This window comes from Stegostoma tigrinum, chromosome 22 (assembly GCF_030684315.1).
Source record: "Stegostoma tigrinum isolate sSteTig4 chromosome 22, sSteTig4.hap1, whole genome shotgun sequence".
NCBI classification, from domain to species: domain Eukaryota; kingdom Metazoa; phylum Chordata; class Chondrichthyes; order Orectolobiformes; family Stegostomatidae; genus Stegostoma; species Stegostoma tigrinum.
The window spans coordinates 8447132-8472944 of NC_081375.1; the positions used below are offsets into that span (position 1 = coordinate 8447132).

General features: G+C 41.8%; 1 protein-coding gene across 3 annotated transcripts in view; it reads right to left on the reverse strand.

Annotated features, from left to right (window-relative positions):
* cep112 (centrosomal protein 112) overlaps positions 1-25813 on the reverse strand; it is a 473221-nt gene that overhangs the window by 78279 nt on the left and 369129 nt on the right. For all 3 annotated transcript variants that reach the window (XM_059653621.1, XM_059653619.1, XM_059653620.1), the window contains one exon: positions 13724-13873. In XM_059653621.1, the coding sequence (XP_059509604.1) occupies positions 13724-13873 (150 nt within the window). The remainder of the gene's footprint in view (positions 1-13723; positions 13874-25813) is intronic.

The window sequence follows — 25813 nt, forward strand, 5'->3', positions numbered from 1 at the left end:
CTACCTTTATACTATCATCCGTATGCCTATCTAATAGCCGCTTAAATGCTCCTAAGGAGGCTGACTCCACTATCCTCTCCGGCAATGCATTCCACGTCCCTACCACTCTCTGAGTAAAGAACCTACCTCTAACATCTCCCCTATATCTACTCCCACTCACTTTAAAACCATGCCCCCTTGTAATAGCTACCTCCACCCTAGGAAAAAGTGTCTGGCTCTCCATTCTATCGACACTTCTGATCATTTTGTATACCTCTATCAAGTCAGCTCTCATCCTTTGTTATTCTAAAATGAAAAGCCCGAGCTCTCTCAACATTTCCTCATAAGACCTTCCCTCCATTCCAGGCAACATCCTGGTAAATCTTCTCTGCGCCTTTAACAATGCTTCCACATCTTTCCTGTGATGAGGCGAGCAGAACTGGACACAATACTCCAGATGTGGTCGAACCAGGCTTTTGTATAACTTCACGGCTCTTGAACTCAATCCCTCTATTAATGAAAGCTAACACACCATACGCCTTCTTAACAACTCTATCCAACTGGGTAACAAAGTGTGGAGCTGGATGAACACAGCAGGCCAAGCAGCATCTTAGAAGCACAAAAGCTGATGTTTTGGGCCTAGACCCTTCATCAGAAAAGGGGGATGGAGAGAGGATTCTGAAATAAATAGGGAGAGAGGGGGAGTCGGACCGAAGATGGATAGAGATCCCCTGAGGTTGGTCTGGAAGGAGGAGGGTAACTTCTTCAGGCTAGGCATCCTGGAAGAGGATTTGCAGTGAGGTTAAAATTGTGATCAGAGATAATGGGAACTGCAGATGCTGGAGAATCCGAGATAACAAAGTGTTCACAAAGTATCCACCTGGGTGGCAGCTTTCAGGGAACTTCAGACATGAACCCTAAGATCCCTCTGTTCCTCCATACCATCAAGAATCTTTCCATTAACCCTGAATTCTGCTTTCAAGTTTGTCCTTCCAAAATGAGTCACCTCACAGGGTTAAATTCCATCTGCCACTTCTCAGCCCAGCTCTGCATCCTATCAATGTCCCTTTGTAAGTTAGAACAACCCTCCACACTGTCCACAACTTGAGCCACCTTCGTATCATCCGCGAATTTACTAATCCACCCTTCCACTCCTTCATCCAAATCATTTAGAAAAATCACAGATACAAGAGGACCCAGAACAGATCTTTGTGGTGCACCATGGAATTTTCCGACAAGGTGTGAGATGTGGGTTGTGAGTTGATGTGGTTTACATGCACCTCAGTAAGGCTTTTGGCAAGGTTTTGCATTGTAGGCTTGCTAAGAAGTTAAGAGCTCATGGGATCCAGGGCAATTTGACAAATTGGATCCAAAATTGTCTAAAAAATAGGAAACAGAGGGTGTTTTTGTGACTGGAGGTCTGTGTCCAGTGGCATACCACAGGGTTCAGGGTTGGGTCCCTTGCTATTTGTTCTGTACATTAATGATCCTGACATGATTGCAGGAGATACAATCAGTAATTTTGTAGATGATACACAAAATGGTGATCGGATAGGCTGAACAAAAGGTAATGGAATATAATTCTCAAAAGTATGAAGTGATGTATTTTTGGACAACTGATGTGGGGATATGTTAGGGGTGTGGGTCTGCGTGGGATGATCTCAAAAGGGTTAGTGCAGACTCAGTTGGCCAAATCGTCTCTTCCTGCACTGTAGCGATTCTATGTTTCTTGAAGACAACAGGACAGGTACATAAGAATGCATTTCGGATAATTGCCTTTATTGGTCAAGACAGTGAATACAAGAGCACGGAATTATGATGGCACTAAGGCTGGAGTACAGTGTGCAGTTCTGGCTGCCCATTATATTGCATGTGAGAGGATGCAGAGGAGATTCAGGACATTGCCTGGGCTGGAGTGTTTCAGTATGAAGAGAGACTAGATAGGCTGAAATTGTACTTCCTTAGAGCACAGAAAGCTGACAGGGTCCTGATTGAGGTGAAAACAGTTCTGAGCAGCATAGACAGGGTAGATAGGGAGAAACTACTATATAGTAGAGGGGTCAAGAACCAGGAGACAGTTTTAAGGTAAGGAGCAGAATGTTTAGAGGGAATTTGAGGGGGGAGAAAGAATTTCACCTACAGCATTATGGGTATCACTGCCCGAAAGAGTGGTTGAGGCAGGAATCTGCAAGACATTTAAGAAGTGTGTAGATAAGCACTTGAAATACCACAGCAGACAAGGCTTTGGGCTAGTGTTGGAAAATGGGATTAGAGTAGACGTGTGTTTAATGACTAGTATTTACACGGGAAGTTCCCACAAACAGTAGTATGAAAATGACCTGATAGACTGTTTCAGTGATGTTGATAAATATCGACTTCAATAACTCCTTTGCTTTTATTTAAAATAAAGCCATAGGATCCTTTAAAGATGATTTTGGTGTTATTCAACAGGAAAGGAAATGTTGGCTAACTTGACCGATGTTATTGGTTTGATATAAAAGTTGAAAGCACATTGATGTTACACATGATTTCTTTATTGCCTGTCATATGTTTAGGATCAGGAATACATTGCCAGAGAGTGCGGTGGAAACAGATTCCATTGTGGCTTTCAAAAGAAAATTGGGTAATTATCTGAAGAGGAAATTTGCAGGGAAAAGGTGGGAGAATTAGACAAGGTAAGTTGCTCTTTCAGAAAGCCTCACAGGCAAAATAGGTAAAATGGCTTCTTTGGAGATGCAATCATTCTGTGAAATTATGGTTAATTATTTTGGAGCAACATGGCTGCAATGGGGACATACACTTTTTGGTATCATATTTTCAGATTTTTCACAGAATTCTAAGCTTCTGTAAAAAAAAAACAAACAGAACTATCTTCCATTTGTTCCAGAGAATAGCTTAAAGCTCTCCCTTTATTACTCATTTATTTTTTAAAATCAGAAACAGGAATTACTGTCACAGAGTTGGACATATTTTGACTACCTCTGACTGTAGAACTTTCTTTTCTAAATAATCTCCTCTCAGATTTGCTTCAACGTGATTTGAAATGTTTGAAGGTCAGATAATATGTTGGTTGGGCTTTATCTCTCCCATTTCACAAAGATTTATAGTCACAATGGAAAGGGAATATTCAGTTACCTTCAGCTATACACAGAATAATAATACCAAAATGTTGAATGTTTAGTAATAAATAAATCACAAGCTTCTTGGCAAGAAAGTTTTGGATTTAGACTTGTATGTGTAATAGTTAATGATTTAAAACATGTAGTTTCTACATAAGCTAGCCTTTTCCAAATGATGCTTCTTTTCTGTCCCACATTCGACAGATCATCAGCTCATGATTAGAAAAAAATTCTAATCATTACCTCCAATTATCTCGTGATATATTCAAAATACTGGGATAGAGTTTACATAAACTTTGCCAAGTCTGTGAGCATTATTCATTCTTGAGGTCAGAAAATGTTTTATAGAAGTCAAATTTAACTATGTGAGGCATCTTGCCCCCTCTCTCTCATTGAGAAGCAGAAAAATGAATTGCAGCGCTTCCGCTACAATTCTGATTAGCTAAATCTATACAGTGCTGGGGAAGGAATTAAACCTGCCACCTACCTCCCCATCCACAGGACTCACTGATTCCCTCAGCTACCTGGAGTTTATGTCCTCACACCTTGCTTCCTATAAAGGCTTCATTCCATTCTCTCACAGTTTCTCCATCTCTGTTGGATCCATTCCAATGATATCAACTTCTACAAAGAGGCCACTGAAGTTTCCTCAAACAAGATTCCCTGTAGTTGATAGGACCCTTGGCTGTGTCCAACCCATTTCCCACACTTCGGACCTCACCCCTTCTCTTCCCTCTCACACCAGTAGGGTCCCCCTGTTCACAATGTGGTGTCCTCTACATTTCAGAGACGAATCTGTGAACTAATTTATTTGTTTTGATACAACTACTACATAGATTCCAGAATAATGGCATGTTTTCTTACGGTTGGTGATACTGTTTATTAGAAATTAATATTTAGGCTTTCCCAAACAGTAAGTCTGAAGAAGAGTCTAGACTTGAAACATCAGCCTTCCTGCTCCTCCTCTGATGCTGCTTGGCCTGCCGTGTTCATCCAGCTCTACACCTTGTTATCTCTGGAAATTACTGATTGGTAAAGACTCACACAATTTACGTTGTCAGTTGTCTAATGACTTCTAAACCAGAATTCCCAAATTGTTGGTTGTGACCCCCAGTGCTGTTTGCAGACATCATGTTTGGGGTGACATACTCCCCCTCTGCTGAAACAGAAATGCTGACTGCAGAGGTGAGATTCTGGTGGAACATCCTGAATTTAGTGGATACCTATTATCAAACAACAGTAGGTCATATGGCTGAACTAGGAAGAGCAGCAGATTCAAGCTGCACTGTGTTTATGCTCCTGTCTACCAGTTAAGTGGGACCCTCACCCTAGGAGGGCAGGATAATGACTCTACTTCACAGCAACTAGCAACATGAGGTAAAAAAAAGGGGGAAAAAAAAGGAGAGAGGGGTTGCTGAGTGAGTTAATGGGAAAGGGGTAACTAGGAGGATGGGTTTGCTGATTTGGAACAGGCTGCTTACTGAGTTAAAGTGGAGGAAGAAGGTGACAGAGGGAGTGATTATGAATGAATTGCCGAGAGGGAGGTGAAAAGAGGGCTGCTGAGTGGGAGGAGGGATGTTCAGAAGAGAGCCTTGCAAGTGAGGGTGTAAGGGGCAGGAGTTTTGAGAAGAGAGCCTGCTGCCTGCATAGAGTAAGGGGAAATTGGGAAGATGAGCTGGTGCATGTATACAGTGGGAGGAAGGGGTTTGGAAGATAGGAATGTGTGTGCTGGAGGACAGTATTCTCTAGAGTTTCAAAGAATGATAAGTAACCTAAGTGACATACAAAATACTTGAAGAGATGGATAGTGTAGTTGCAAGTCAGATACTTTCCCCTAACTGGCAGTCTACAACCCAGGGAGCACAATATAAAAATAAGGGGATGTCACTGAGAGCTGAGATGAGGAGAGTTTTTTTATGCAGGGTATGAATCATTGGAATTCCCTACCTCAGAGAAATGTATGTTTAAAGTAGATACAGACGGATTTCACATTACCAGTTGTGGAAAGAACTATGGAGAAAGTATGAGCAAAAGGCATATAAATGGCAGAGTAGGCCTGCCAGGCTGAATGGCCTAACTTCTGTTCCTCTGATTAGGAAGAACAGTGATGTTTGTGTGGGATTTGCAGGAGAGGGTCTTCACTGAATCTTCTGCCACCAGGCAACATGAAAAACTTTGCTGAAACCCCTACTTGAGTATATAAAACAATATTTTTATAAAGTACATTAAATATTCCAATTTATATTCATATGTATTTATCATATGTTGTTTCATAGTATGTTAACTTTAATTATGTACTGAATGGTACAATATTGCTTTATTGTTATTGTGTATTTCTTGGTGTCTTGGTTCATAAGAATTTCCAAGTGTTAAGATGTTGTCAAATTAGCCAATGATTTCAGAAACACTGTTTCAAACAGTCAACTCACATAATATACAGTAGGCTTTTTTCAGAGCCAGTTACCTAGCAAGGGCCAATTTGTGCCCTATTTGACAATCTTCACAATTCCAGGATGGAGCTGACTCTACATGGCCCTGCTAAGAATGTTCGTAGCTGGGAGTGCACAAAATAGGGTGGGTGTCCAGGCTACAAGCTTCCCAACCACCTGTTAAACAATTCCCATAATATGAGGGAGTGGTTCACACACCACATTTGAGTAAATACTTATGAATCAATTTAATTGTTAAAAGCTCAGTAAATTCTGAGCTCAATATTATGCCGTCCACATCTTGGTAGAATTGTAATGGTCAAGCAGGCAGTGCGCAGCCTCTTTTCTTATCAAAAGAAAAAAGGTTTTGAAAGTATGTAAAAGAAAGTTCTGTCTTCAGAGTTGCCCTCAGGACAACAATTCAGAAAACAGATTCACCATCTCCCACCCAAAAAAACCAAAGGATGCTTGAACACTCACATTTCAATGTCTCTAACTTATCTGGTTCTGGATCTGTTGGGACCTTCATCCTGGGGCTGCTTGCAACGTCTTGGGTGTTGCTGGAACTGTTAGAAGAAGTATCAGCCAATTGACTGGCTGGTAGCACCACTGGGTAAAACTTTGTCTCACTGAGGATCGGAAGTCCAACTGTATCAATTTAGCCCACGCACAGCATGGTGTGGCTGAGAGGCAGGTTTTTTTTATTGGTCTATTGTGACTTTCTTTTTGGAAGAGAGGTGGGCCAGATGTTCATGTTACTCAGTGGATGTCACTCAGTCACCACCAATTAAGTTCTGCTCCAATTTGCAGACAAAGATTATTGTGACACTTGAGTTCACCTTGCTAGCAATGGTTCTAATGTTGTCTGTTAGTCAGCAGTGAAAATGGCCTAAAGACTAGCTCAACACACACACGCACTTCTAAATGGGACTGACATTGAACAGATCTAGCAACTCAAGACTAGGCATTCCTGAGACCATAAAGGTACAGGAACAGAATCAGGCCATTCAGCCCACTCTGTTATTCTTTGATGGCTATTATATTTCTAAGTCCTATTCTCCTGCCTTCTCCCTGTAACCCTTGAAGCTTTTACTTAACAAGAGCCTATCTACCTCTGTCTTAAATACACTCAATGATTTAGCCTTCACAGTCTTTTGCAGTAATGAGTTCCACAGATTCATCATCCTCTGGCTGAAGAAATTCCTCCTCCTGAGTTCTAAAGGGCTGTCCCTTCACTCTGAAGCTGTGCCTTTGAGTCCTAGCTTCTCCTACTAGTGGAAACATCTTCCCCGTTTCCACTCAATCCAGGTGCCTCTATTTTGTAAGTTTAACTCAGCTCCACCTTCTCGTTAGTGATGGTCACTTCACTCACCTCTTCTCCCTGACTATCATCATGTTTTGGTATGCTGCTGGTGTCTTCCACTGTAAAACTGTCAGCAGCAGACTTGTAGAATGTGTTGGAATACAAACTCATGGGCTGGCATATCCCCCATTCTATTATTACTGTCAAGCCAGGGGATCAATCGTGGTTTTGTGGAGTATGCAGAGTTCAGAATTCAACAGCAGTGCCAGGCACACCTAAAACTGAGACATTAGCCTGGTGAAGCTACAAAACATAGGAACAGAGGAATGGGAGCCCCTTGAGCCTGTTCAGCCATGCAGTGAGATCATGGTTGATCTTTGGCCTAAATGTATTTACCTACTTTTAGCCCATATCCTTTTCCTTACAGCAGTGATCTCTCAGATTTAAAATTAACAAAGCCAGCATCCACTCCGTTTGAGAAAGAGTGTTCCAAACATTCACGGTCCTTTGTGTGTAGAAGCATTTTGTAACATCCCCTGAACAGTCTGACACTAACTTTTAGCCAATGCTCCTTAGTTCTAGAATCCCTAACCCATGTAACCAGTTTATCTTTATCCACCCTATCTTGAAGACTTCTATCAGATCCTCCTCTAAACCTTCCAAAGTTTAGAAAAAGTAGGCCTAATTTACATAATCACTTGTCATAACTTAACTGCTGAAGACCATAAAATCACAAGATATAGGAGCACAATTAGGCCATTCAACCCACTGAGTCTCCTTCACCATTTGATCACAGGTGATATGCTTTTCAACCTCATTCTACTAACCTTTGATCCCCTGATTAATTAAGCCTCTATCGCTGTCTTAAATAAACTCAAAGAATTGGCCTCATTCTGTGGCAATGAGTTACATGGATTCACTACTCTCTAGCTGAAGACATTCATCCTCATCTCAATTCTAAAAAGGTCATTTCTTTACTGAGGCTGTGCCCTTGTGTCAATCTCTCCTGCTAATGTAAGCATCTCCATGTCCACTCTATTCAGGCCTCTCAGTATTCTAAGTTTCCATGAGATCCCCCTTCATCTTTCAAAACTACATAGTGTACAGATTCAGAGTCCTCAACTACTTCTCATATGAGAAGCCCCTCATTCCAGGGATCACTTCTCTGGATCCCCTTCTGAGGCCAGCACATCCTGCCTTAGTTGCGAGGCCCAAAACTACTCAATACCCCAAATGTGCTCTGACCAGAGCTTTATACAGCCTCAGCAGTACATCCCTGCTCTTGTTTTCTGAAGTCCAGGTATCATTTTTGTAAACTTATGGTGTACTCTCTCAAAAGGCCATTTTTTTCCTCTTAAGACATGGGTCTACAGAGCTATGTGCATGTCAAATAGCACAAGCAGCAACTGATGGACAGAACCAAGTGATCCCACAAACAATGGATTAGATCTAAAAACTTTGTGTTCCTGCCAGATCCAATTATGAATGGTGGCAGACACTTAAACTCCCTGGACGAGGAAGCTCCATGAATATGCCCACCCTCCATATTGAGGCTTCAACATCAATAGCATCAGTGTAAAACAGCCTGAAGCATTCTTCAGCCAGAAATACTGAGGATGATCCATCTTGGCTCTTCCAGAAGTCCCCCGTGTCACAATAACAGTCTTCAGCCAATTCAATTCAGTCCATGTGACATCAAGAAATGTTTGAAAGCACTGAATACTGAAATCTATTGGCCCTGACAGCATTTCAGCAATAATACTGAAGAGCAGTGGTCCAGGACTTGCTGCGCGCCTAGCCAAGCTGTTTCAGTACAGCTAAAACATTGGCATCTATCCAACGTGGAAAATTGCTCAGGTATGTGCTGCAAAACAAAAAATAAGCTGAACAAATCCAAACTGGCCAATTACCAATTTATCAATCAATGAAGTGACGAAAGGTATCACCAACAGTAAAATATAGCAGCACCTGCTCAGCAATAACTGGTCTACTGATTCAAACGTGGACAAATGACTTGCATTCTAGAGGTGAGGCGAGAATGACTACCCTTGACATGAAAGCCACATTTGACCGAGTGTGGCATCAAGGAGCCCAAGCAAACTGGAGTCAATGAGATTTGGGGTGGTGGGGGGCAGGAAATCTCTCTGTTTGGAGTCACACCCATCAAAAGAGAAGATGGTTGTGGTTGTTGAATGTTAGTTATCTCAACGCCGGAACACCTTTGAAGGAGTTTCTCAGGCTAAATCTTGGTGAAGATTTGCATTAGTGCCAGAAGGAATTACTCAGGAAGATACCCTCTGAGTTTAAGTGAAAACAAGTGTCTAGCAGAAGGTTGTGAAGATGCAGATTGGCAGTCAGGGTGAAGATTTATACTGGTGCAGTGACCACTACCACAAGGAGAATCAGTGGAACTTCAGCTACTCGATATATGTCAATGTTACGGTGGAGGAATCATAATGTAACATCGCGAAGTCTGCAGATGATACCAGTTGGGTGGGAGAGTGAACTGTGACAAGGATGCAGAGATCCTTCAGCATGATTTGGACAGGTTGGGTGATTGGGCAAATCAGTGCAGATGCAGTATAATTTGGATAAATATGAGTTTATTCACTTTGGAAGCAAAAACAAGGCAGCAGATCACTACATGAATGGCTGTAAATTGGGAGAGGGGAGTGTGTGGTGGGACCTGGGTGTCCTTGTGCACCAGTTGCTGAAGGTAAGCATGCAGGTGCAACAGGTGGTAAAGAAGGCAAATGGTATGTTGGACTTCATTGCCAGAGGTAGAGTATAGGATCAGGGATGTATTGCAGTTATAAAGGGCCTTGTTAAGGCCACACCTGGAATGGTGTACAGTTTTGGTCTCCATTTCTGAGGAAGGATGCTCTTGCTCTTAAGGGAGTTCAATAAAGGTTTACCAGGCTGATTCCGGGCACAGCTGGACTGATGTATGAGGAGAGATTAACTAGGCTAGTATTGTTTTCACTGGAGTTCAGACAGATGAGAGGGGATCTCATACAGATTTGTAAAATTCTGACAGGACTAGATGCAGGGAAGATGTTCCTGATGGTGGGTGTCCCCAGAACTGGGGGTCACAGACTGATGATTTGGGGTAGATGATTTAGGATGGAGGTGAGGACACATTGCTTCACCCAAAAGAGCAGTGAGCCTGTGGAATTCATTACCACAAGTAGTTGATGCTAAAACACTGAATGTTTTCAAGAGATATAGCACTTGGGGTGAACAGGATCAAAGGTTATCAGGAGAAAGCAGAATTAGGCTGTTGATTTGGACAATCAGCCATGATTGTGATGAATGGTGGAGCAGGCTCAAAGGGCCAAATGGCCTCCTCCTGCTCCTTTCTTCTGTGTTTCTATCTTTAGGCTTGTGTCCTAGGTCCAACCATCTTTAGTTACTACATCAATGACCTTCCTCCATCCTCAGGTCAGGATGGAGATGTTTGCCGAAGATTGCATGACTTTCAGCACAATTCACAACTCCTCAGATACTGAAGCAGTTCACATCCTAAGTACAACAAGTCCTGAAAAATATCTACGCTTAGGGTGAAAAGTGGCAAGTATTTCTGAAGAAGGGTCCTAATCTGAAATGCCAACTTTCCTGCTCCTCTGATGCTGCCTGACCTGCTGTGTTCCTCCAGCTCCGCACTGTAATGCCTCTGACTTCAGCATCTGCGGTTCTTGCTATCTAAGTAACACTTGCCTCTGAGCAATGATCATCATTAACAAGAGAGAATTGTCACCATTATCCCCTAACATCCAATGGTGTTACCATCACTGAGTCCCCTGCTGTCAACATCGTAGGGGGTCACCATTGGCTAGAAGCTGAACTGGATAAGCAACATAAAAACTGTGGCTACAAATCTATGTCAGAGGCTAGGAAGCCTGCAGCAACTAACTCACCTCCTGACTCCCCCAAAGCTTGTCTATCTATAAGGCACAAGTCAGGAGCGTGACAGATCACTCCAGTTGACTGGTTGACTGTAATTCCAGCAACACTCAAAAAGCTTGACATCTTCCACGCCAAAGTAACCTGCTTGATTGGCACCACATCTGTAAACATCCACTCAGTTGACCACCAACACTCAGTTGCAGCAGTGTGCATCATCTATAAGACACATTACAAAAGTTCACAAAGGTTCCTTTCAATAAGACCTTCCAAAACCATGACCACTACCATCTAGAAGGAAAAGGGCAGATACATGGGAACATCACCACTGCATGTTCTCCTCCAAGCCACACACCATTCTGACTTTGAAATATATCACCATTCTTTGTGTCACTGGGCAAAAATCCTGGATTTACCTCCCTAATGGCATTGTGGGTCTACCTATGGCACATGGGGTGCAGCAGTTCAAGAAGGCAGCTCACTGCCACCTTCTCAAGGGCAACTAGGGACAGGCAAAAAATGCTGGCCAAGCCAGGAATGCCCAGTGAGTGAACCAAATAAAAAAGTTGTCCCAATTGACTTTAAGTGGAATTTACCACATTATTCTGCTCCCCCTTTTGTTTCATAACATTTGTGGCAATAAAGAAGCTATAGAAAAACAGGAGAGCCTTGTCTTTACAGAGGGACCTATTGCTGTGGAGTGAACTCTGAAGGTGAGAGATCAGGAACAAGGTGAGGCTCACAGCAATGGGATTACTGTTTGTATGCAGCTGTCCCTTAGTTATTTTTCAAATCAAAATGTATACCTCATTGACTGATATTCATCTGCATTTTTACTCATTGCACCATGTTTTCAGTCAGACTGGGGCTCAATGGTCTGTTTCAGTTGTGTAATTTCCATGTAAATTCCTTAAGCTGGACAACGGTCAGATGTAAACAAGTTTGGTTCATCCAAATCTTCATATCAGACAAGAAATTTGAAAATTAAAAAGCAGAAATTGTTTCAGAAATTCAGCTGTCAGCAATTTGAGTACTGTATAAAGCAATGCTTAAAATATACAAGGGCAGTGAGTGAATCCACCCTGAATTCTCCAAATTGCCCCAGAAAACTCACTCATGTGGAAAAGCTAATCAAAGAAAAAGAGAGAAAGTGAGGGTTGAGGGAAGAGAGAAAAAAAAAGTGCATTTGTGCGAGTGCATGTACAGGTCTGGACTGGGCAGAGCTGTCAGGTAATGAGGGGTCTCGGACTTGACAACCAGATGTTTTTCTTGCCAAGGCTAATGGGTGCAGCGAGTAGACTTTTACCCGTGCTTGGAGGGGTGTTAGAGGGAGAGAGGAAGCTGATGGGGTGATAAGGATTGAAGAGAGACTACAAGTGGTCAGGGAGAAGTGGGGGGGATTACAGTTTGAAATCAGTCAACAAAAGAAACCCTCAGTCAACTATCTAGAAGCTAGGAAATCTTGTAATGAGGTAGTGAATTATCCACAAATTAATGTGTTATCCTCAGCTCAAGACTGCAGATGTGGGAAAGACAATAGCAGATTCTATCGTAATGAAAATTATCAAAAGTTAAATTTAAATTTGAGATTATGTTCTGTGATGCAGTAAAACAATGTAGTGACTATCTGGTTAAAATATCACAGCTTTGTGAACGTGCAATGAAAGTGCATAGCTGTAACCTCCCCAATCAGCATAATGTGTGTTTGCAGTGAAGGCCTTGTGTTGAAGTAAGTGTTAGTTATTTTGAAAAAAGTTCTTAGCTGACTTATGCCTTTAGTCTTGTTAATTTAAATACTGTGGTTCCAGGAAATTAATGCTTTTAGGTGATTTTAAGTTTAATTGGGTTGATAATCATTGCAGATATTGATGACATCCTCTAATTGTGCTTTTATTGAATCCACAAACCCCATACATCACCCCAGAGCTGAAGGTGACAGCATCACCCCATAAATAGAACAATACAGTGCAGAACAGGCCCTTCGGTCCTCGTTGTTGTGCCAACCTGTGAACTAATCTAAGCCCATCTCCCTACGTTATCCCATCATCATCCATATGCTTATCCAAGGACTGTTTAAATGTCCCTAATGTGGCTGAGTTAATTACATTGGCAGGCAGGGTATTCCACGACCTTAGCACCGAGTAAAGAACTTGCCTCTGACATCTGTCTTAAATCTATCACCCCTCAACTTGCAGCTATGCCCCCTCGTACAAGCCAACATCATCATCCTCAGAAGACTTTCACTGTCCATCATATCCTATCCTCTGAACATCTTGTATGTCTCTATTAAATCCCCTCTTAGCCTTCTTCTCTCCAATGAGAACAGACCCAAGTCCCTCAGCCTTTCCTCATAAGGTCTTCGCTCCAGACCATGTGTTAGCAAGAATGAAAAGGCAGCCCTGACAATCAAAAACAGCCCTCAAAACCAAAAAGGAAACATTTTTGGCTCTGCCAAAAAGGGTCAGCACTTGGAATGTTAACTCATCTGCTGCAGTCTTTCCACAGATACTAACTAATTTGTTGAGAATTGCCAATATCTTCTGTTTTGATTCAGGTTTCCAGCAGCTGCAGCTTTTAGCTGTTGGTTCCAAAACGCATGAACAAACTTTGGTCCAGAAAGGAGGCAATGTGGAGAGGTTGGGTCAGATTTGCAGGTCATGCTGGAAGCTGATCTTGTCTGGGTTGTCTGCAGCTGAAGAAGAGCTAGGATCAAAGCCAACCCTTTGGACACACTGTTGGCAATGTGAGTAAAAGAAGAGAAACCATTCACAGCCTGTGTCAGTCATGAATTGAGAACCATAAGTAGGCAGAGGTAAATAATATTTCAGCAAGTCTCATGAGAAAGCTAGCTGGGTCTGAAGTACTATCAGCCTGGCTAGATGTATGAACGTTGTTCTGATTCAATACCACACCAATCAGATAAGATGGTACTGCCATCAACATTTTCAATATAACAGAAACACAAAAGTGTTAAAAATCCCTTTGATTACCTTCATACTTCTATCATTATCTCTAATCAACAGTCTCTTCTCATCTTCACATCTTCCCACAGCTTCTTGGAGCTGTCTCTCTGCAGCCAGCTGCTGTCGGCTGTTCTCTTTCCTTAAGGATGTAATAGTAGTCTGAAGTTCAGCTACAGTCTGAAAAGAAAACAATAACTGAAAATCCCAGTTGCTTAAACATGACTATTTGCTTAGTTTGAAAATGCTTTGAAGCGTGATAATAGCTGTGAAAATATTTGAAACTGTATTTATCAGCTGCCAAATGCAGAGAATATTCAAACTTTCTCAGGATCTTTAATTGCCATGGAATTTTGTCTTAGGCACAACAGATAAAAACAAGCATGTTGCTGCATTTTTGTTTGTCTGCTGAGTTCCTTAATATTCTAGATCAATAGGTGTGACATGTGTTAAGTTGGCCAAAAGTGCTGTAGATATTCATGCAGCATCATGATAAACACAAGTTACTTACACTGACTTTTGATGAGGAGAAATTGGTTAGCCTCAACACATAATAAAATTACTACATATATGAAAATCAGAAACATTAAAAGATTAAAAATTGTCAGGAATACTGATGAATGAATATTTAAACTCGTTTGTACCAAGTTTCTCTCTGCACTGTTTTAACAGAGGTTTTTTCCTTCTGTTTAAGAAGATGATAACAGGGCTTAAGCCTAACTGTATTGGACAACAGTAACTCTCTTCCCTTTGTCCTCATCCCAGAAAATGTTGTTACTGTATCCCATGTAAGCAATAAGCAAATCCAGGATGGTGTTCAAGGAGTAAAACGCACTACCTAGTTTGAAAGTTCACAATTTCCCATACTAGCAATTTCAGAGTCCCACTCTGAGCAAAACTACTAATTTGGTACTAATTTGTGCCAAATTATGAATAATTTTATGTTGAACCCACTAAAAGCTGGGGAGAGAATGCCAACTTTATAATTTACGATTCTTCTACAATGGAAGGAAAGCTTCGTCATGTGCTCAATGGGTTCAATTCCTGTCTCATCTACATCAGATAAACAGAATCGTGGAATTTTAGAAAAAGCTGTGATGAGCTATTTTCTTTTGACTTTGTGCCTGGGAAAGCGGGCAATACTTAAAACGACCTAGAAAATATTCAGACTTTTTGAATACCAGCAGACTACATGACAGTAGACCAACTGATTGGTAAACAAGTCAGCTAGATACAGTAGCTTTGCTCTAAATGAAACTAGTAAAAGGACAACAACTCTTATTTTTTGTCTAAAATCAGAGGTTAAGATCAGTCTTAATTACTTATACAGATTCTTCTTAATGGCCAGACAATTAAGGCACTAATTTTATAGCACTTGGCACAAGATCTAAGCATTTAGCAGCAAATGGGCTTATTAGGGATTGACGGCATGGTTGTGGGGTGTGGAAGTCAAGCCCCACTAACCTGATTAATTTTTGAGGAGGTGCTGCAGATAATTGATGCAGGAAAAGCAGTTGATGCTGTCTACATGGACTTTGGTAAAGTCTTTGATAAAGTCTCTCATGGCAGACTGGTACAAAATGTGAAGTCATATAGTATCGGGGTGGATGGATACAGAACTGGCTTAGTCATAGGAAACAAAGGGTAGTGGTGGAAAGATGCTTTTCAGAATGGAAGGTTGTGATTGGTGGTGTTCTACAGGATCAGTTCTGGGATCTCTGCTATTTGTGATCTAAATGATTTGGAGGAACATGTGGCTGGTCTAATTCATAAGTTTGTGAATGAGACAAAGATTGATGGAATTGCAGATAGTGAGGAGGATTGTTAGGGGACATAGCAATATATTGATCATTTGGAGACATGGGCAGAAAAATGGCAGATGTTAAATCTGGACAAATGTGAGGTGATGCACTTTGGAAGGTCAAGTACAGGTTGAAATTATATACTGAATGGCAGAACCCTTAGGAATATTAATATGTAGAGGGATCTAGATGTGCAGGTCCAGACATTGCTGAAGGTGGCAGTGCAGGTAGATAAGGTAGTAAAAAAGGCTTATGGCATGCTTGCCTTCATTAGAAGGGACATTGAGCACAAGGATAGGCAGGTTATGTTCAGCTTTATAGAATGGCATGGTGGCTCAGTGGTTAGCACTGCTGCCTCAGTGCCAGGAATCTGGGTTTGATTCCAGTCTCAGTCAACTGACTGTGTGGAGTTTACATGTGTCTTCATGGGTTTCTGCCAGGTGCTCTGGTTTCCTCCCACAGTCCAAAGATGTGCAAGTTAGGTGGACTGGCCGTGCTAAATTACCCATAGTGTTCAGTGATGTGTAAGTTAGGTGCATTAGCTATGGGAAATGCAAGTTTGTGGGGTGGGTCTGAGTTGGACGCTCTTGAGGGTCAGTGTGACTTGTTGGGCCGAATGGCCTGTTTCCACACCGTGGGATTCTATGATGCTAACTTTAGTTAGGCCCCACTTGGAATACAGTTCTGGTCACCACTCTACTAGATGGATGTGGCTGCTTTAGAAAGGATACAGTAAAGGTTTACCAGGATGTTACCTGGTATGGGGGATTTTAGCTACAAAGAAAAAGGTTGGATAGACTGGGTTTGTTTTCACTGGAACGCAGAAGCTTCAGGGGTGACCTGATAGAAGTTTAAAAGATTTTCAATGGCATGGATAGGGTGAAAAGTAGGAGGCCTTTTCCCAGGGTGGAGGGGTCAATTAATAGAGAACATAGGTTCAAGGTGCGAGGAGGCAAGTATAAAGAAGTTGTGTGAGGCAACTTTTTCCACGCAGAGGGTGGTAAGTTCTTGGAACATGCTGCAACAGGAGGTGGTGAAGACAGACACAATATTGGCATTTAAAGAGGCACCTGGAAGAATATATGAATAGGAAGGAAATAGAGGGATATGGATTCTGTAAGTGAAGACAGATTTAGTATGGAAGGGCAAAATGTGTTGGTGCAGCCTTGGAGGGCCAAGGGCCTGCTCCTATGCTGTATTGACCTTTGTTTTTTGTTCCTTATCCACTCAAGTAGACAAGACGTTCTTAGCAGTCTTCTGATGGCTCATCTACTTTCGTCTTGACCATGAACCCAAAGCAAGGTGAGCCATCATAAGATAGCTACTCACAGCTTGCATATTTAAGCTGTAGAAATGATTAGTATCTTAATTGTCTGACTAAAGCAAAAAGCTAGTGTAAGTAAGTGAGGTTGCTTCAAAAATCAAGGTTGAAATCAAATCCTAATAGAATGGCACTACTAGCAGAGGGGCTTTATGAAGTCTTCAAAAAGATAACATTTCATCCAAGCTCTAGGCAAAAACTACTGAAAGGAAAGATTAACATATTTGATGAAATTAAATGTTTTGAAACAGCTTCACTGTTTAATGCTGTGGCTAGCCAGCCAGGAGTCTAAATGCTCTCATTATATTGGTCAGCCAGGACTTCCTGATTAGCCCAGGTTAACAACACCAATCAAGGATCGCATAGTCAATGAGGTCCATTTGGTTCCAATCACTACATTAAGGCTTTTGACTGCTATATTTGGACAAATTAATAAGCTTTACACAAGTAGTCAGGAGTGAACACATGCTGAGAGAGAACAGCCAGAATTAGTGTTTATTTCTGGGAATTTAGAACACAATGTGAAAGATATGCTTTTGCCATTTTTTTTTCTATGGTTTGTAGTCTGTCAGGACTAAAATCTATAATAATGAAGTTCAAGGAATAATAGCCCTGGAGTAATTGATATTAAGCATCTACCAAAAGATTTAATTAAAAAGGGTAAGTCATGGCAGGAGAGTTCACAGCTATGTTTTGCTCTTTCTGCGATATGTGAGAAGCCAAGCACATCTCCAGAGCCTGGGACCAGCATGCACGCAGAAGTATTTTCATTTGCAGCTCCCAGAAACCAAGGTTAGGGACCTGCAGCAGTGGCTGGGGCCAGTCTGGAGCTTTCACAAGGCAGAGGCTATCATGGATAGCATATCTAGGGAGGTGGTCATTACTGCAAGCTAAGATTCCACTAGTAAGAAGAGCTAGGCAGGCAGTGCAGGAATCCCCTGTTTCTATTCCTCTGCACAGTGATATACTACACTGGATGCTGTTCAGGAGAATGGCCTTTCAGGAGAAAGCAACAACTGCCAAATTTGTTGCACCACAGTTGACTATGCTGCACAGGGGACGAGTAAAAAATGTGGGAATGCGATAGTTATGGGGGATTCAATTGTAAGGGAAAAAGATAAGTGTTACTGTGTATCCATATAAGACTCCAGGATGGTATGATGCCTCCCTGGTGTTCAGTTCAAGGATGCCTCAGAGCAGCTACACAATGTGGTCATTGTGCACATTGGAATAAATGGCATAGGTTAATAAAAGGATGGAGTCCTAAAAGCACAAAATAGGGAGTTAGAAAGTAAGTTTAAAAATTAGGACCTCAAAGATAGTGATCTCAGGATTGCTACAATTGCCATATGCTGGTTAGAATAGAAATAGCAGGATTCCTGGAGCATTGCACCGGTTCGAGGGGAGGTGGTACCAGTACAAACTGGATGAGTTATACATGGGCAGGACTGAGACTGATGTCCTAGAGGTAGTACTTGCTAGACTAGTTGGGAGGCTTTAAGATAAAACAGCAGGCAGTTGGGTACCAAGGAGTCAGAGGAATGGGAATCAAAAACAAGAACAAGAGATAGAAAAAGAATCAGAAAGCAATAAATAGAGAAATCAACAGCTAAAATCAAACAAGACCACAATGGAAAATAATGACAAGGACAAAATGCTAAAAAGACAGCCTTGAAGGATCTGTGCCTTTAATGAGTGGAGTGTTCACAATAAAGTGGATGAACCGGTTGCACAAATACCTGAAAACAAATACAATATATTCAGGTTTACAGAGACATAGTTGTAGGGTAATCAGAGACAGAAACTGAATATTCAGGGATAATTCAACGTTCAGGAAGGACAGACAAAAAGGAAAAGATGGTGGAGTCACATTGCTGATTAAAGGAGATATTAATGCAGCAGTGAGGAAAGATTGTAGCTCAGACAAGCTGGAATCTGTATGGATGGAGTTAAGAAACACAAAGAAGCAAAAAATATTACACAAAAAACTAAAGAACTGCAGATGGTGGAAATCAGAAACAAAATCAGAAATTACTAGAAAAAGATATTCCTGTTCTGAAAAAGGGCCACTCAACCTGAATGATTAACTCTGCTTTTCCTCCATAGATTTTGTCCCACCTGGTTGTAAAATATATTAATTATACATAGACTCCACCACATAGGGTGATGTTTAGAATGGCATTAAACAGGAGCTATGCGAAAGGATTTGTGTCGGACTAGGATGGACAAGGTCACAAGTCACACAACACCAGGTTATAGTCCAACAGGGCTTGAAAGACTACATCGTAAAGTACTGAACAAAGTAACCAGAGAAATAGTTGATACATTGGTGGTCATTGTCCGGTTTCCAAAACTCTGAAACTGTTCATACACATTGGAAGATAGGTGATGTAATTATTCTTTTTAAAAAGGGAGATAGAGAGAAAACTGTAAATTATAGACCAGTCAGCCTGATGCTGATAGTGGGGAAAATGCTAGAGTCTATGACAAAAGATTTAATAACTTAGCACTTGGAAAGCAGTGGTAAGATTGGACAAAGTCAGCATGAATTTACGAAAGGAAAATCAAGCTTGATAAAATTAACTCAGAGTTGATGAGGGGGTACTACCAGATGTAGTTTATTTGGCCTTTCAGAACGCTTTCAATAAAGTTCAACGTAAGAGATTAGCATTTAAATTAAAGCACATGTTATGGGGTAATGTATCGAAATGGACAGAAGTTTGCTTGGTAGACAGTGACTAGTGAGGTAATGCAGGGATCAGTGCTAAAACCCAAGCTGCTCACAAAATGTATTCATGATTTAGCTGAGGGAATTAAATATAAAGTCTCCAAAAACACAGATGACATAAAGCTGGGTGGGAGGCTGAGCTGTGAGGAGGATACAGAAATGCTTCTGTGTGATTTAGACAAGCTGAGTCAGTGGGTAGGTGCATGGTAAATGCAGCAAATGTGGATGAATGTGAGGTTATCCACGTTGGGAGCAAAAACAGGGAGGCCAATTATTATCTAAGTAGCTATGAATTGGGAAAAGAGAGTAGGCAACAAGAACAGAGTATTATTGTACACCAGTCACAGAAGGTGAGCATACAGGTGCAGCAGGCAGTCAAGAAGTCAAAAAGCATGTTGGCCTTCATAGCAAGAGGATTTGAGAACAGGAGCAGGTCTATCGTGCGCAATGATAAAGAATCTTGGTGAGACCACATGTGCAATACTGTGTGCAGTTTTGATCTCCTTATCTGAGGAGGATGTTCTTGCTACAGAGGCTGAAATAACTCCACAATGGTCAGTATCGCATCACCATGTCACCCTTTATTTACACGTGGAGAGTCCTTGACATTGATGCATCTTCCTTGGAACCAGTTCTCACAGAAAACAGGATGGTCTTATCAGTCAGCCAGGGCTCCCGAATTGGACCAGACTAACAGCGCCAATCAGGGAACTCATATTCTATTCTGACCTTGTTACAATCACTACATCTCTCCCCCTCTGAGTCCAAGGACATAAGCAGTTCTTTTTTTTGTACCTCCTCTTGGGGTGTTTTAGTACCACGTCAGGTTCCTCCAAATCTGCCTCTGATACGGGCGGCGTATAATGCAGTATAGATCGCTTCTTGTGCCCGGAGCATCTTGGAAGAAATTCATTCTTTTCCTTAGATAGATAAGAAGTGGAGATGGGAACATCTGCTGTGTCTTCAACGCTTAACTGAGAGGGAGAACTCATGGGGACCAGAGCAATCAGAAAGGCTATTGAGGAGTCAGACACATTTTGCTCTGGTACCATGATGCGAGTGCTTTTTCAAGATCATTGCACCTAACTGAACTTTGTCCATCATTGGCCCTGACTTTGCATCAACTGTGTCTCTTACCCATGCAGGGAAATTCCAGTTGTTCCTACACCAAATGACATGCCCTGAACTAAATTCTGTTTCTGGCTTAACAGTGTCTTATGTCCGGCATTGGAGTCCCTGAAGCTGTTTCACCCTCCCCCCATATGTCTGCCGCCCATCCTTCCTTCAGAAGCGTGACCAAAACTGCACAAAGTACTCCAGAAGAGGGCTCACCCACATCCTGTACAGCCTCGACATGATGTTCAAACTCCTTTACTCAAAGGTCTGAGCAATGAAGGCAAGCATGCGAAGCACATTCTTAAGCACCCTATCTATATGTGATGCAAACTTCAAACAATTATGTACGTGAACACCTAGGTCTCTCTATTTTACAACACTATTCAGATCTACGAACAAATTAATGGGACACCTATGGAATTACCACCTCTGTCCATCTCTAGACTAATAGAAGAAGCCGTGATGCAGAGGCTTGAAAGCACAGCCCCTCTGCAGATCCAACCCAAAGTATGGATCCGATACGTGGATGACGCTTTTGTCATCATCAAATGAACTAAGTAGAAAGAAAACACCAACTTATAAACAACATTTTCACTGGCATTATATTCAGCAGAGAAGAAGAAAAGAACAAACAGCTCCCATTCCTGTACGTGATGGTAGAATGTAGGGCCAACAGGGAATTTCTGACTGAAGTATACAGAAAGGCCACACACACGGATCACATCCTAAATTTCAACAGTAACTACCCCAACACCCACGAACACAGTTGCATAAAAACACTGTTCAAATGAGCCACAACACATTGCAGCAATCCGGAGCTACACCAAAATGAAGAAGAATACTTTCACCAAGTATTCAGAGACAACAGATACCCGAACAGCTGGGTCCGACGATGCCTGCAACACAAACAATAACGGGAAGATGCAGTACGCTCCAACAGTTTGATACGTTACTGTACATCAAAAACATGTCTGAACTGACCACAAGACTCCTATGGTTACTGGGCATCAGAGTAGCACACAAACCTACAACAACCCCACACCAACTGCTAACAAGATCCAAAGATCCCTTACCAGCTATAGATAGAATCAAAGTAATATACACGTTTCCATGCAAGGGCTGCGACAAACATTACACTGGACAGGCAGGAAGGAAATTGGCTATGAGAATACATGAACACCCACTAGCAACAAAAAGATACGACCAATACTCACTCGTCTCCATACACACAGACAAGTGGAACCACCAGTTCAATTGCAACATCAGGATCCCAGGACAAGCCAAACAGAGACAAGTACAGGAATTTCTAGAGGCCTGGTTCTCCATCAAGGAGGCCATCAGTAAACATGTAGAATTAGACCCTGTATACACACCACTGCAAAGATAAACTGGAAAAGAGTAATCAACTCCAACGGACCCCAGTGTTTAAATGACAAGCGAGAAAACACAACCAGGCTTCATCGCAGGCTGCACTGATGATTTTACCTAGCAGGGTAATGAAATGTCTGCAAACTATTGAACCAGCCTGGTGAGCAAACCAACCACAGCAACCTAGTGAATCTCCTCTGCACCCCCTCCAGTGTTAATACATCTTTTCTCAAGTAAGGAGACCAAAACTGCATAAAGTACTTCAGGTGTGGGTTCACCAGAACCCTATACAGCTGTAACAAAACCTACCTGCTTTTGAACTCAATCCCTCCACTAATAAAGGACTCAGGATCAATAATTACAATGGGACTCAGGTTCAAGGTGCAAAGGGAGTAGTTTAAAAGAGATGTGCAAAGCAGGTTTTTCATATAAAGGGTGGTTAGTGACTGGACAAGCTGCCAGAGGAAGCAGATACAACAGCAGAACTCAAGAAGCCCTTGGATATGAACAGGAAGGGAATAGGGGGATATGGATCCTATAAGTGAAGGGAGTTTTAGTATGGAAGGGCAAAATGTAGCAGCACAGGCTTAGAGGGCCAAAGGGCCTATTCCTGGGCTGTATTGTTCTTCTTTATTCTTTGTATATTAGACCATAAGACCATAAGACATAGGAGTGGAAGTAAGGCCATTTGGCCCATCAAGTCCACTCCGCCATTTAAATCATGGCTGATGGGCATTTCAACTCCACTTCCCTGCACTCTCCCCGTAGCCCTTGATTCCTTGTGAGATCAAGAAGTTGTCGATCTCTGCCTTGAAGGCATCCAATATCCCGGCCTCCACTGCACTCCGTGGCAATGAATTCCACAGGCCCACCACTCTCTGGCTGAAGAAATGTCATCTCATTTCCATTTTAAATTTACCCTCTCTAATTTTAAGGCTGTGCCCACAGGTCCTAGTCTCCCCGCCTAACGGAAACAACTTACCGGCGTCCACCCCTTCTAAGCTATACATTATCTTGTAAGTTTCTATTAGATCTCCCCTCAACCTTCTAAACTCTAATGAGTACAATCCCAGGATCCTTAGCTGTTCATCATACGTTAAACCTACCATTCCAGGGATCATCCGTGTGAATCTCCGCTGGACACGCTCCTGGGCTAGTATGTCCTTCCTGTGGTGTGGGGCCCAAAATTGGACACAGTATTCTAAATGGGGCCTAACTAGAGCTTTATAAAGCCTCAGAAGCACATTGCTGCTTTTTTATTCCAACCCTCTTGATATAAACGACAACATTGCATTCGCTTTCTTAATCCTGGACTCTACCTGCAAGTTAACCTTTAGAGAATCCTGGACCAACACTCCCAGATCCCTTTATACTTCTGCTTTACGAATTTCCTCACCGTTTAGAAAATAGTCCATGCCTGTATTCCTTTTTCCAAAGTGAAAAACCTCACATTGAATTTCATCAGCCATTTCCTGGACCACTCTCCTAAACTGTCTAAATCTTTCTGCAGCTTCCCCACCTCCTCAGTACTACCTGCCTGTCCACCTATCTTTGTATCATCGGCAAACTTCGCCAGAATGTCCCCGGTCCCTTCATCCAGATCATTAATATACAAGGTGAACAGCTGCGGCCCCAACACTGAACCCTGCAGGACACTACTCGTCACCGGTTGCCATTCCGAAAAAGAGCCTTTTATCCCAACTCTCTACCTTCTGTCAGACAGCCAATCCTCAATCCAAGCCAGTAGCTCACCTCGAACATCATGGGCCCTCACCTTGCTCAGCAGCCTCCCATGAAGCACCGTATCACAGGCCTTTTGGAAGGTTTTTCTGGAATATTTGCTGGAGTTCAGAAGAGTGAGAAGGGATTTTGTAGAAACCAATAAAATTCTAACAGGATTAGATAGGGTAGATGCAGTAAGAATGTTCCCAATGGAGTGGAAGTCTGGAACATGCACTCATAGTCTAAGGATACTGAATAAACCATTTTGTACTGATATGTGGAGAAATTACTTCACCCAGAGAGTGGCGGACCTGTGAAATTCACTACCACAGAAAGCAGTCGAGGCTAGAACAGTGTATGATTTCAATGTGTTCGATATAGCACTTGGGGCTAAAGGGATCAAAAGATCTGGGGGAAAAGTGGGACTGGCTGTTAAATTGGAGGACCAGCCATGATCCCAAAGAATTAGGTTCAAAGGGCCCAATGACCCACTCCTGCTCTTATTTTCTATGATTGAATGTTTTATTGTCAAGGATAGTCATTTTCATCTCACCTCTGAAATTGAGTGCTTGTCCATGTTTTCATCAAAGCGGTACTGAGGCTTAGAGCTGAGTTAACTCAAATTGAGGACAGCCGAGTAAATGCCTCTTGATTGCACTGTTGGCGATACCTTCCATCACCTTACTGGTGACTGGCAGTAGATTGATAGGGGCGATAATGTGCTGAATTGGGTTTGCTTTTTTTTGGGCAGGACATACTTGAGCAGTTTTCCTTAGTAATGGTTTCATGTTTCCAAATGGATTCCACATTTGACTAAATGCTTGTTTTTGTAGAGAAATGTGCATTTCGTAATCATCTCATTTCTGAAGATTTCCCACTGCTGATTTATTCTGTTGCAGGGAAACCTGGTAACATGTATTAGTTTAATGGAAATATGTCACAAAAATGTCTCCTAGGAATTTTGTGAATTCAATAAAATCTGGGATACATATGAACCCAAACTGGATTCTTCTGGTTTCAGAAGCAAAGTTGCTGGAAAAGCTCAGCAGGTCTGGCAGCATATGTGAAATAAAAAAGAGTTAATGTTTTGGGTCCTTATGGCCCTTCCTCGAACCCCAGAATTACTGAGGAAGGGTTACCAGACCTGAAATGTTAACTCTGTTTTTTAATTCAGATGCTGCCAGACCTGCTGAACTTTCCCAGCAACTTTGCTTTTGTCCCTGATTTACAGCATCCAAAGTTCTTTCAGTTCTTCTGGTTTCAGAGTCAATCAGAATCACTATACTTCCAGGTTTTTGAGTAGAGTTCGAGCAATTCTCCAATGTACAAAAGTGCAGCAGCTGAGGAATTTTATCTGTCTATTGTGATCACTTTTTAAAATTACCCTAACCCTTAAATTTGCCTTTTGTAATGTTCGTCTCCCATTTGAGGCATCAGAGTCTGTGTCTGGTGCTGAGAATCATTCTGCAAATCTGAGACCAAAGCACTAAAAACTGATGGCATTTGATATGGTGAGTAGGACTTTCATTAGTTCTTAATACTTTTGAACTTATGATGAAAATAAGCTCCAATGAAAACTATCTCCTGGTTTGAAATGGTTAATCTAGTTTCTGTAATGTTTGCTTGAAATTTGAAAACCACTTGTCATTCTGTCTGTTAATACAGTCCAATATCATTTACAGCATTCTGTCAGTTCATTAATCATTATGAAGAAAAATAAATAGGATTCCTATGCAGCTGGCACAACAATGATGATTACAAATGATATGGGTGTTAAAAGGCTGTATATATGGGCATGAAGATTCATATTTTAATTATCCTTTGTCAGAGAGTGCAGATTCATCTGGCACATGGGTTTATGAGGAAGACCAAAAGCTTAGACTGGTGTACATGACAAATTTTAAGTAAACACCTAAAAAGGACAACATTAAATCTCACAACATGCTGACTGGTGTGCTGAGAGATTCAGAAGGGATTTACCAGGATTATCCGAAACAGTTAACATTGCTGCTTTCACATGCTTTCTACTCCCATTTGAGAAAATCTTTTATTCTTTGTGGGAT